This window comes from Chlorocebus sabaeus, chromosome X (genome assembly GCF_047675955.1).
Source record: "Chlorocebus sabaeus isolate Y175 chromosome X, mChlSab1.0.hap1, whole genome shotgun sequence".
Classification (NCBI taxonomy): Eukaryota; Metazoa; Chordata; class Mammalia; order Primates; family Cercopithecidae; genus Chlorocebus; species Chlorocebus sabaeus.
Genome location: NC_132933.1, coordinates 149,777,768 through 149,791,205, shown reverse-complemented (window position 1 = coordinate 149,791,205; position 13,438 = coordinate 149,777,768). Strand labels below are relative to the sequence as shown.

General features: G+C 44.2%; 1 protein-coding gene and 1 pseudogene across 1 annotated transcript in view; one reads left to right on the top strand and one right to left on the bottom strand.

Moving 5' to 3' along the window:
* The window catches only part of ARSF (arylsulfatase F), a 46,620-nt gene extending 42,102 nt beyond the window's left edge, over positions 1-4,518 (top strand). The window contains exons 9-10 of the mRNA XM_007990960.3: positions 1,697-1,821; positions 4,077-4,518. Of these exons, the coding sequence (XP_007989151.3) occupies positions 1,697-1,821; positions 4,077-4,459 (508 nt within the window). The 3' untranslated portion in view covers positions 4,460-4,518. The remainder of the gene's footprint in view (positions 1-1,696; positions 1,822-4,076) is intronic.
* A 126-nt stretch (positions 4,519-4,644) lies between these two features.
* LOC119619948 (small ribosomal subunit protein eS24 pseudogene) lies at positions 4,645-5,445 on the bottom strand (annotated as a pseudogene).
* Between the last annotated feature and the right edge of the window lie 7,993 nt (positions 5,446-13,438).

The window sequence follows — 13,438 nt, the reverse complement described above, 5'->3', positions numbered from 1 at the left end:
TTTCTCCATTTATTTCTCTTATTAGATGCTTTGTGGCTTTTCTCATACAAATTTTTCACATAAAAATGCTGTCCCTAAATACTTCGTGCTTTCTCATGTTATAGTACATGATACTTTTAAAATAATGTCATTCCCAGCCATTCATTGCAAATATATAGTCATTTTTAAAAGTTGATGTTGTACTGTGTGATCTTGCTAATCTTACTCATTATTTCTGGCAGGTTTTTCGGTGATAATTAACATAGGAAATCATTGTATCTGATAGTAAATATAGTTTTATTTCTTCTCAGATCCTTTTTAGGCGGGGCGCGGTGGCTCACACCTGTATTCCCAGCACTTTGGGAGGCCAAGGCAGATGGGTCACCTGAGGTCAGGAGTTTGAGACCGGCCTGACCAACATGGTGAAACCGCTTCTCTACTGAAAACACAAAATGAGCCAGGCGTGGTGGCACAAGCCTGTAATCGCAGCTACTCAGGAGGCTGAGGCAGGAGAATTGCTTGAACCTGGGAGGTGGAGGTTGTATTGAGCCGAGATCGTGCCATTGCACTCCAGCCTGGGCAACAAGAGCAAAACTCCGTCTCCAAGAAAAAAAAAAAAAAAAAAATTCCTAACTGGGAACAGTGGCTCACACTTGTAATCCCAGCACTTTGGGAGGCTGAGGCGGGTGGATCCCCTGAGGTCAGGAGTTCAAGACCGACTGACCGACATGGAGAAACCCCATCTCTACTAAAAATACAAAATTAGCTGGGTGTGGTGGTGCATGCCTGTAATCCCAGCTACTCGGAAGGCTGAGACAGGAGAATCCCTTGAACCCGGGAAGCAGAGGTTGTGGTGAGCGGAGATCACGCCACTGCCCCCAGCCTGGGCAACAAGAGTGAAACTCCATCTCAAAAAAGAAAAAGAGAAAAATCCTTATCTGGGATGTATTATTATGTGTCCCATTACAAAGCAGGTTTTATTATTATTGCTTTCTAATATAAGGCATGAGATCTATTTTCTAATATAAATTTTTAAAATTCATTTTAGTTTAGATTCAGGGGCCCATGTGCAGGTTTGTTATTTGGATGTATTGTGTGATGCTGAGGTTTCTATCAAATTCGTCACCCAAGTAGGGAACATAGTACCCAAAGGTAGTTTTTCAACCCTTCCCTCCTCCCTGCCTCCTGCGTTTTCGAGCCCTCCAGTGTCTAATGTTCCCGTCTTTATGTTCATGTGTACCCAGTGTTTAGCTCCCACTTATCAGTGAGCACATGGTGCTTGGTTTTCTGTTTGTGCGTTCATTTACTCCATTTCTCATATAAAATTAGAAGTATATGACTTTCAATGATTCCATAAAATTTTTTCAAAGGGTAGCAATATAATTGCAAATGAAGTTCAGATTTATGAAATTGCCACAAATTGCTGAGCTGTGGAGAGCCTCTGTGTCACAGCCAAGGTGATCTGATCTTTTCGCCTTTGGGGCATGCATTGTCACATTCCTGGGCCTCATCATTTCAGGATCGAAGCTTAGCTTTCTTCCCTTACCCACTGGAGTGTAATCTCTCAGACAGCATGTGTGAGTTTTCCTAAAGACTTAGTAGGCTGTCGTCTGGCCCTAAGGCATGACGCAGTCTTCACCAAGTACTCTTCAGGTAGCTTGGGACCCAACGTCCCTTCTCTCCCTTCTCCTTATCTGCACTGTCTGTGTCTCTGCAGGGTCATTGACGGTCGAGACCTCATGCCCTTGCTGCAGGGCAACGCCAGGCACTCGGAGCATGAGTTTCTGTTCCACTACTGTGGCTCCTACCTGCACGCCGTGCGGTGGATCCCCAAGGATGACAGTGAGTGCTCACCCCGTTGCTTCCTGTTCCCTGCCAGGAGCAGGGTCCCTCAGGTGTAACCTGAACACATTCTTCCTTTCCTCCCTGGACCGGTCCTTTCATTCCAGGGCTGTCACTGAACACATGTTTTTGGAGAAGTTTCTCAGAATTGCTCTTTTGCAGAAAGGCAGGGGGGGTAATGGAGATGCTAATTGGCTTCACTTAATTATCTCAGCAGATGCACATACATTAAAACATCACATTGTGCCTGGAAAATCTATGCAATTTTTACTTATCAATTACACCTTAATCAAGAAAACAGATGTATGAACATAAGATTTGCCTATAAAGTCAGGGAGACACTTTTAAGAAACATACATTTTTAGCTGGGCGTGGTGGCTCACGCCTGTAATCCCAGAACTTTGGGAGGCTGAGGCGGGCAGATCAGTTGAGGTCAGGAATTTGAGACCAGCCTGGCAAACATGGCGAGACCCTGTCTCTACTAAAAAATGCAAAAATTAGCCAGATGTGGTGGTGCACGCCTGTAGTCCCAGCTACTCGGGAGGCTGAGGCGGGAGACTCGCTTGAACCCAGGAGGCAGAGGTTTCAGTGAGCTGAGATCACGCCACTGCACTCCAGCCTGGAAGACAGAGTGAGACTCCATCTCAAACAAAAACAAAGCCAAAATATATATATACATTTTTAGAAACAGGACTGATGTCTGCTGGGAAATGTGTCGATCATTTTACCAGGGGACTCTAATGTTCTCATTTTGGTGTAAGGGTCGCATAATATTTAGCATTGACCTGTGGGCAAAAAGAAACCCAAGGACCAGCCTTGAGAAGAAGGAAGAAGACAAGAGAAGCCAGCACCGTGGGCGCATGCCTCTGACGTGCTTTCTTTCTTTCTTTCTTTTTTTTTTTTTTGGAGATAAAAAAATACTTATTGCATATCTTCTATGGGCAGGTTATTTTGTAGGCATAAGTTGTCATGGCTAAACTTTCTTTCTTTCTTTCTTTCTTTCTTTTTTTTTTTTTGAGACGGAGTCTCGCTCTGTCGCCCAGGCTGGAGTGCAGTGACGCGATCTCGGCTCACTGCAAGCTCTGCCTCCTGGGTTCACGCCATTCTCCTGCCTCAGCCTCTCGAGTAGCTGGGACTACTGGCGCCCGCCACCACACCCACGCTAATTTTTTGTATTTTTAGTAGGGACAGGGTTTCACCATGTTAGCCAGGATGGTCTCGATCTCCTGACCTTGTGATCCGCCTGCCTCAGCCTCCCAGAGTGCTGGGATTACAGGTGTGAGCCACCACGCCTGGCCGGTCATGGCTAAACTTTCATTTATAAAAATCAATTCTAGACAGACTAAAGATAAAATGTAAGATTAAAAGTGTTAGAAGAAAATGAGTTTATGACCCAGAAATTGGAAGTTTTAAAACTTTTTTAAAAGTGACACACACGTAATAATATGCACACATTGCACATGAAAATTGGGGGTATCTAGTGATATTTTGAGATGGGCAATGCATAGTGATCAGATTAGAATAATTGGCACATCCATCATCTCAAACATGCATAATTTCTTTGTGTTGGGAACATTGAATATCCTCCTTCTAGCTGTTTGTAACTATGTAACATATTATTATTAACTATAGTCATTCTACAGTGTTTAGAACAGGGGTCCCCAACTTTTTTGGCACCAGGGACCAGTTGTGTAGAAGACAATTTTTCTGCAGACTGGGGTGTGGGGATGGTTTTGGGATGATTCAAGCACATTACATTTATTGTGCACTTTATTTCTATTATTATTACATTGTATCATATAATAAAATAATTCTACAACTCATCATCATGTAGAATCAGTGGGAGCCTGAGCTTGCCTTCCTGCAACTTAACGGTCCCATCTGGGGTGATGGGAGACAGTGACAGATCATCAGGCATTAGATTCTCATAAGGAGCACACAACCTAGATCCCTCGCACGGGCAGTTCACGATAGGGCTCGTGCTCTTATGAGAATCTAATGCAGCCACTGATCTGACAGGAGGCGGAGCTCAGGCAGTAATGCCAACAACAGGGAGTGGCTGTAAATACAGAGATGAAGCTTCACTCTCTCGCCCCACCACTCACCTCCTGTGTGTGTGACCAGGTTCTTAACAGGACACGAACAGGTACCATTTCGTGGCCTGGGGATTGGGGGCCCCTGCTACAGAACGCTAGGACTTCCTTTGATGTGGCTGAAATGCGCATCATTTGATGAGTCTCTCTTTTCTCCTCCAGGTGGGGCAGTTTGGAAGGCTCACTATGTGACCCCGGTGTTCCAGCCACCAGAAGCTGGTGGCTGCTATGTCACCTCGTTATGCAGATGTTTCGGAGAACAGGTTACCTACCACAACCCCCCTCTGCTCTTCGATCTCTCCAGGGACCCCTCGGAGTCCACACCCCTGACACCTGCCACAGAACCCCTCCATGATTTTGTGATTAAAAAGGTGGCCGACGCCCTGAAGGAACACCGGGAAACCATCATGCCTGTGACTTACCAACTCTCAGAACTGAATCAGGGCAGGATGTGGCTGAAGCCTTGCTGTGGGGTGTTCCCATTTTGTCTGTGTGACAAGGAAGAGGAACTCTCTCAGTCCCAGGGTCCTAATGAGAAGAGATAATTACAATCAGGCTACCAAAGACCACTATCTTTGGTGCTTTCAAGTTTGCAAGGAGTGCATTTAAGAGCCAATAAATTCATCTACCATTCCAGATTATTAAAGACCCACTGGTTATTCCACTTGCTGCTTTTTTTTGGATTCCTGTGGATAAATGTTGATTGAAATTTGTTTTATTTGCCGAAAGTCTATAATTTATTAATTCTCTCATAAAATATCCACACAAAGACTGCCGATAATGTCACTGCAGAATTGCTACTTCTTCTGTTTTTCGCCCAGTCTCCACCTTGCCTACTGCCAGCACCATCATTGGCCTTTGCAGTCTTCGTGACTTTCTTTGTTCTGTTCTTACATTCCACTTGCTGTTTCCTTGAGGTCTTTTTATTCTCACATGGACTGTGTCTTGCAAGTCTATGTTTGGGTTCATTTTTCTTTGCATAAACTGAAGATTTGTAAATTGTGCCAAAACCAGTCATCTTGCTACCACCAAAATGAGTTCTGAATATGAATACAAGGAGGACATCCTGGCTGGGCACAGGGGCTCACTCCTGTAATCCCAGCACTTTGGGAGGTCGGGATGGGTGAATCACTTGAGGCCAGGAGTTCAAGACCAGCCTGGCCAACATCATGGAACCCCGCCTCTACTAAAAATACAAAAACTAGCCAGACGTGGTGACACACGCCTGAAATCCCAGCTACTTGGGAGGCTGAGGCAGGAGAATTGTTTGAACCTGGGAAGTGGATGTTGTAGTGAGCAAAGATTGCGCCACTGCACTTCAGCCTGGGTGACAGAGCAAGACTCCATTTAAAACAAAAACAAAAACAGGACATCCTCCGTGTGGTCTTGTCCGTTTTGGCTAGCTTTTCCTGAATTTCTGTCTTAGATACTGTTGCCTTCCTGGGGTGAAGGACATCGATGACCATTTGTTGCCTCTGAAGAAGTTGGTAGCTCATGACCCTCCTGTGTAGATAGTTACCGTGCCATTCATGTTGACAGCTGAGTGCACTGGTGCAATCATAGCTCACTGCAGCCTTGAACTCCTGGGCTCCACAGCAATCCTCCCAGTTCAGCCTCTGGAGTAGGTGGCACTGCAGACACATACCACCACACCCAGCTCTTTTTATTCTTTTGTAGAGAATGGGTCTTGCTATGTTGCCCAGGCCAATCTCAAACTTCTGTCCCCAAGTGATCCTCCTGCCTCAGCCTCCCAAAGTGCTGGAATTATAGGCATGAGCCTCTGCACCAAGCCTCGTTTCCATTTTCTAAACATGTCTTTCCGTGCCAGAAAACAAGCACCTACAGACACCTGTGCCATCTGCTCAGCTGCTTTGCTCTAAATATAAGGCCCTGTGTCAACAGGAGGCAACATAGCAGGCATTGAAACAGTGCATTAAGAGAAACAAGTCTGAACATGGCCACTAACCAACCAAAAGGGTTTATGTTTGTCAACAATACATAGAAACTGAATCAAGAGTGGTGCAATAATTCAGCAAAACACGTGTGAACCCAGAAAGTCTGAGACAGTTTTTTCAGTTAACTTAGAAAGTTTCTTTTGCCAAGGTCAAGGACGTGCCCGTGACACAGCCTCAGGAAGTCCTGACAATAAGTGCCCAAGGTGGTCGGGGCACAGCTTGGTTTTATACATTTTAGGGAGACATGAGACATCAATCAACATATGTAATAAGTACCTTGGTTTGCTTTGGAAATTTGGGAACCACCTGAAGCGAGGGCTGGAAGACTTGAAGTGGGAGGGGACTTTCAGGTCACAGATGGTGAGACACAAACGGTTGCATTCTTTTGAGTTTCTGATGAGTCTTTCCAAAAGAGGCAATCAGATGTACGTCTATCTCAGTGAGCAGAGGGGTGACTTTGATTAGAATGGGAGGCAGGTTTGCCCTGACCGGTTTCCAGCTTGAGTTTTCCTGAGTCATTTTGGGGACCCAGGATATTTTCCTTTCACACGTGCTAGCACTGAGTGACATAGCAATTGGTCTCCTGGCAGTCTGGAAATTTCAGCAACAGCTGATAAGCCATTGCCTCTCCTGAGCAGCCAAGTTCTAGAAAGCAAAGGGAAGTAGGCATTAGCAACCTGGGAGGAGCACTGCTTTGATTCCCCCAGAATGTGCCAGAGCATTGATGAAGTCTCTTATTTCCTTCTTAATTCAGCCTCTTGATTTAGGTATAAACACTTGTGTGAGATTGCCCAGAGCTGCCATAAAAATCACCATAAACTTGGTGGTTTAAGAAAACAGACGTTCATTCTTCCACCATTTTGGAGGCTAGAAGTTCAGAAATCAAAGTGCTTCCTCGGAGGCCCTGGGTAGAATCTATCCTTGCCAATCCTTGACATTCCTTGGCTTGTGGACACATCATTCCAATCTCTGCCTTTGTCATGACATGAATGTCTACGTCCTGGGTCTTTAAATCTTTCTCTCCTTATATAGAGAGAGTATAGTCATACAGAATTTAGAACCCACCTTCATCTAGTATGACCTTGTTTTCTCTTGATGGCATCTTTAAAGACCCTATTTCCAAATAAAGTCTCATGCACAGGTACCAAGGTTTAGGACTTTAATGTAACCTTTGAGGAGGTCATAATTTAATCTGTTGCACCCCTATATACCAAGAAGAGTACCTGGGACTTGGAAATGCTCTGTAACTTGCTCAGGAGAACACAGCTTAGGTGTTACTGGGCTGGGACTGGGACCCTAGCCATGCCAACCCCAAATTTCCATGTACATCAACCCTATGATGTTGAAGTAGGAGGCAGGACTTGACTCCAGAGGTGGGGGTTGGACACCAGACCAGACTGAGGGCTAGCTAAAACAGGGCAGACTGAAGCAGCTTTCAGTCAAACACGCTCATCAGTGTGCCATGTCAATTTACCATTGCCATGGCAATACCTGGGAGTTACCACCCCTTTCCATGGCAATGACGCAATAACTCAACGATTACTACCCTTTCCCTAGAAATTTCTGCATAATCCACCCCTTAATCTGCATGCAATTAAAAATGGGTATATATTTTGGGAGGCTGAGGTGGGCAGATCATTTGAGGTCGGGAGTTTGAGACCAGCCTGGCCAACGTGGTGAAACCTTGTCTCTACTAAAATTACAAAAAAATTAGCTGGGTGTGGTGGAGCATGCTTATAGTCTCAGCCACTCAGGAGGCTGAGGCAGGAGAATCGCTTGAACCCGGGAGGCAGAGGTTGCAGTGAGCCAAGATTGTGCCACTGTGCTCCAGCCTGGGTGACAGAGTGAGGCACAGTCTCCAACAAGGAAAGAAATAAAAATAAAAATAAATGGGTATAAAAATATGATTTCAAAACTGCCCTGAGCTGCTACTCTCTGCCTGCAGGGTAGCCCTGTTCTGCAGGAGCAGTCACGGAGCTGTAACACTGTCACTTCCATAAAGCAGTTTTCTTCTACCTCTGGTTTGCCCCTGAATTCTTTCCTAAGCTAAGCCAAGAACCCTTGTGGGCTATTTTGAAAATACCTTAACCTTAACCATTTTGAGACTCACCTGTCCTCCAGGAGAGTCTTTCAAAGGTGCAACCCCAGGAGTAACATAATCATGTGTGTTCGTCAATTTGCAATTGCAAAAATGTGGAACCAGCCCAAATGCCCATCAATCAACAGGTGGATAAAGAAATTGTGGTATATACATGTACAAATAAATACTAATCGGCCATGAAAAGAAATGAATTAATGGTATTCGCAGCAACCTGGATGGGTTTGGAGACTGTGAAGTCACTTAGGAACGGAAAACCAAACCCTGTATGTTCTCACTCATAAGTGGGAGCCAAGCCATGAGGATGCAAAGGCCTAAGTATACACAATGGACTCTGGGGACTCTGGGGGAAAGGGTGGGAAGGGGGTGACGGATAAAAGACTACAAATTGAGTGCAGTGTATACTGCTCAGTGATGGGTGCACCAAAATCTCACAAATCACGACTGAAGAACTTACTCATGTAACCAAACACCACCTGTTCCCCCAAAACCTATGGAAATAAAAAAAAAATTAGAAAATTATGTGTGTTTGTCTTACTTTAATGGACCTATACTGTTGCCTTGTCTTTACTAAGGAGTAATATGAACGTGTCAAGTGAAAGACAAAATTTAACTGTCTTAATATTAACTATTAAACGAAGATATCTTTTTCCTAAGTGATTTAGGGCAACCATATTAGATCTTATTTGTTCACAAAAGAATTCCTTACAAAGGCTGAGCAATTTCTCTGCCACTCTTTGTTATAAGATCTCTGAAACATCCTCATTTTCTCATCACTGTTAGGAGGAGGTTCATCTTGAATTTAGAATACCCTAGAACAGAATCTTAGGATTTTAGCCTGAGGAATAACTTCTGAAATCTTCTTCTCAAATGCTCTTATTTTTGCAGATGAAGAACACAGAGTGTGGAGACATGAAGAGGCTTTGGTGAGTCTACACTGTAAAGGGAGCAGGACCATGAGGTCTGGACCCAAGGTTGTCAACCCCACATGCAAGGTCATTCTCCCTCCTTGGCTCCTGTCCTTCCATTTTCTTTAACCACATGCCAAGGAGACGGTAGTAGATAAAAGCAAGCTATGTACCACCAAGGGAACACGTTCTTTTCCACACAGTGGTGTTCAGAGGTGGAAAGAATGTTCTCTAGGGTTTGACACAATGGGGTGAATGGGAATTGTTCTTCTTGCCAGCTAAATATCTTTGGACATATTCCCTAACCTATGTATACTTCAATTGTTCCATCTGTGAAATGCAGCTAAAACGTGTATTACGGGACTTACAAAGATTAATGGAGATAATATCTCTAAAGGACTTTGCACACAGCCCATAGGCCCATAGGTAGCTCTTAATAAGTATTATATTTCCTTTTCCAGTGGTTATTTTGAAAGTACCTTAAGATTAAAATTGAAAGAACGTCATCTATCAAAATGATACAAACCTTTGCCATTGGTCTAAACACTCCAAACTCAATGCTTGAGTAACCTATCATGACCCATTGCATCAAGAAAATTACCTTCACCTGCCTTGTCTATCTGAGGTGGTCAATATTTTCCATATGCCCCTTAAGCCCTTAATTAACCTTTTTCCCTAAATAGAAAGATAAATTATACAATTCAGTTTACAAATATAGTTACTTAAGGAATGTCTATTATTTCCTCATTCTGAATTATCCTTTAAATAATTTATATCCTTTCCTTCGCATCGAGGAACACAAGCCTGATTGAGCAGTGCATGTTTTTAACCATTAGATGAATGTAAACACTAGGTGGCATGCTAACACAGCTGCCTGCACAGCTTGCTCCAGATTCCTAATACGATAAATGTGTACATTGATTTCATTTTTGTAAAGATAGCGTACATTTTAACTTTATTCTTGGAAGAGGAATTTGCAAAGGAAAGACACCTTTTTCAACCCACGCTGTTTGACTGAATCCAGAAATTCACCTCCACCTACTTTATCCGTCTGAGATGGTCAGTATTTTACATAAGCTCCTCAAACCCTTAATAGCTTTGAAGGAATGGAATGCATTGCCTAAAGTTTCAGACAGGAATAACAGAAAGCAAAAATTAGAGAAAGACAGACAGAAGGGTAGCGGTGGAGAGAGAGAGACAGAAGTATCAAAGTGCATCATTTATCATCTGGATTTTTCTAAGCACATACATTTTAATTACAACTAGTATGTGTGATCCGTGCTACTCATTCACCCCTCAGAGGCTGAACATAAATGGAGAACCTAGAATAATCCAGGCACTGGTCTAAATTTGGAGAAAAGATACATAGTTTCTTCTGTCTCAAGGCCGTATTCGGAGGATGAGTAAAGCAACGTGAATTAGAGTTGAGATGGGCCAACAATAAATAATCTCAAAAGGCTTGGCTGAAAGCAGCACCCGCACCTCAGATCTTGGCTATAATTTAGCTAAGGAAGCAGTGTATTTAGGAGCCTACTTGCAATGATTTTTTCCACTCCAAATCTTTTATGAAATTTGACTTGGGTGGTACAGGGATTCAAGAGCAAATCCCAAATTGGATGGACCCACAAATGGTAAAGACTCCTAGGGTTTTAGGGTTTTCCTTACTCAGATCTGCAAATGGCCTCAGAAGCCCTGCCTCTGGCTGGAGCGGGTTTCCTTAGTACTGTTGTAAAAAACAGCGGGGGACACAGGAAGTACACATTGCATGGAAGCACAGTTTGTACGGGTGGATACCTTGGGGTGATTTATGGGGTGATGGTTAGTTGCCCGGCCACCTCTTGGTGATGGTAATTGAGCAATGGACATTTTCCAGCTGCAGATGGCAGGATGGCAGTCAGATTCCGCAGAATAGAAAGCTTGGATTCTGATTTAGAAAAATCCTGCCTCTTCAAGTGTGCCTTATTTGATTTTCCATTGCATTTAGATAACATGCAAGTGAAACACCCACTTGGAAAATGCCAAATATCCACCCACATCTCCAGCCTGTATTCATTCTTTAAGCAGTAAAGACTTTTCCTTCCTTCCTTCCTTCCTTCCTTCCTTCCTTCCTTCCTTCCTTCCTTCCTTCCTTCCTTCCTTCCTTCCTTCCTTCCTTCCTTCCTTCCTTCTTCTTTCTGTTTTTTCTGAGACAGGGTCTTGCTCTGTCACCCAGGCTGCAGTGTAGCGCTGCAGTCATGACTCACTGCAGCCTCGACCTCTCGGGCTCAAGTGCCCTCCTGCGTCAGCTTCCCAGAGAGTTGGGACCACAGGTACGAGCCACCACTCCCGCCTAATTTTTGTATACTTCATAGAGATGGAGTCTCACTATGTTGCCCAGGCTGCTCTCAAATTCCTGGGCTCAAGCCATCCGCCCACCTTGACCTCCCAAAGTGCTGGAATTACAGGCATGAGCCACCATGCCCAGCCTAGTTTTGTTTCTTCTAAGCAGAATTTTGATCAGCAATCCAGATTCCCTAACTTTAACCCCAAGAGCCGAATTTAGGTCCTTGCCAGAGAAATGCTATTGATGGTATAGACTTAGGAAATATGCACATTTAAGAGCAAACTTTTGCAGAAACCCACTCTTGCTATCAATATGAGTAATAATGACTTAAGCAACCTCAGTTCTTGGCATCTTTCCTTTGTGGATAGAACCAGGTATATAGTTTGCAAGGCCGAGTGGAAAATGAAAATGCTCAGCTCTTGGGGAAACAGGTAAAAGTAAAAATAAAATGCTTACGGCTGTTAAAGCAAACTAAATATGGCCCGAGAAGGACTCCGTACTTCTATATTTGAGTCCTTGTAGATGAAGGGTACCCTAGCTTAATAGGCAAACAAAATTGAAAACCTAACTTAATAATAGGCATCTGTACCAATAGCTGAGTGTTGGCCAATCCCAGTGGCCATACTTCAACCACTCATAGACTGCTGAGTGTTCAAACTGCGTTCAAATCAGGCAAACGCCAAGCTGTAATCCATTTCACTGTTTCTGTACCGCACTTCGGATTCCTGTACCTCACTTTACTGGGGTTTTTTTTGTTTTTTTTTTTTTTTGTTTTTTTTTTTGAGACGGAATCTCGCTCTGTCGCCCAGGCTGGAGTGCAGTGACGCGATCTCGGCTCACCGCAAGCTCCGCCTCCCGAGTTCCTGCCATTCTCCTGCCTCAGCCTCTGGAGTAGCTGGGACTGCAGGCGCCGCCATGCCCGGCTAGTTTTTTTTTTTTTTTTTTTTTTAAGTAGAAACGGGTTTCACTGTGTTCGCCAGGATGGTCTCGATCTCCTGATCTCGTGCCGCCCGCCTCGGCCTCCCAAAGTGCTGGGATTACAGGCGTGAGCCACCGCGCCGGCCCACTTTACTTTTTTGGTCTATAAATTTGTTCTGACGACGAGGCACCCCTGCAGTCTGTCTGAATCTGATGTGTTTCTGGAGGCTGCCTGATTCAATCAAATATTTTCTTTGCTCAATTAAACTCCATCAAATTTCACTTGTCTGAAGTTTTCTTTTAACAGCTCCCTGTTCCAAAATGTTTAAGAATCTCGACAGGGTGCCGGCAGAGCACAAGGAAAAGCAACAACAGTAACAACTTTTGCCTCTGTCCTCCTCAGTTCTCCAGCTACCGCCCTGGAAATTAAACTGTCGAAAGAAGAAAAGAAAAGCAGAATTTATTAAGACATGCAGTGCACATCCACATGGCGTGAAACTCAGTGACGAGTAACTCAAAAACGTGGTTAGAAGTTGGGGCACGTAGAAGAAATCATCCAAGAACAATGCATTTGTCAGGAAGGAAAAAGGCCTTTTAAGCTCCTAGGAGCTGCAGACTTTGGGAAGACAAATACAGGAGGGAAATGGAAGATAAAGGCGAATTGAGTACAGGTTTGTTATGTAGATTGCTCTAGGCCTGTGTCTCTGATAATTAACAGTCTCTGATAAGCCTACTTTCCGGCAAATAGGAGCGTGCAGAGAGGGTTTTTTTTCCCAGTCCCTTAGCTGACTTGCTTTTGTTGTTTGAGTAAAAAAAGAACGAGATCATGTCCTTTGCGGAAACACAGATGGAGCTGGAGGCCATTATCCTTAGCAAACTAACCCAGGAACAGAAAACCAAATACTGCATGTTCTCACTTATACGTGGGAGCTGAATGATGAGAACACGCGGACACAAAGAGGGGAACAACACACACTGGGGCCTTTCCGACGGTGGAGCACGGGAGGCGGGAGAGGATCAGGAAAAATAACGAATGGGTATGTGAACCCAGAAAGTCTGAGACAGGTCTCAGTTAACTTAGAAAGTTTCTTTTGCCAAGATTGAGAACGTGCCCCTGTGACACAGCCTCAGGAAGTCCTGACGACATGTGCCCAAGGTGCTCGGGGCACAGCTGCGTTTTATACATTCAGGGAGACATGAGACATCAATCAGTATATGTAAGAAGCACATTGGTTCGGTCTAGAAAGGCGGGACAGCTTGAAGCAAAGGCAGGAAGACTGGAAGCTGGGAGGGAGTTTCCAGGTCACAGATAGGTGAGACAC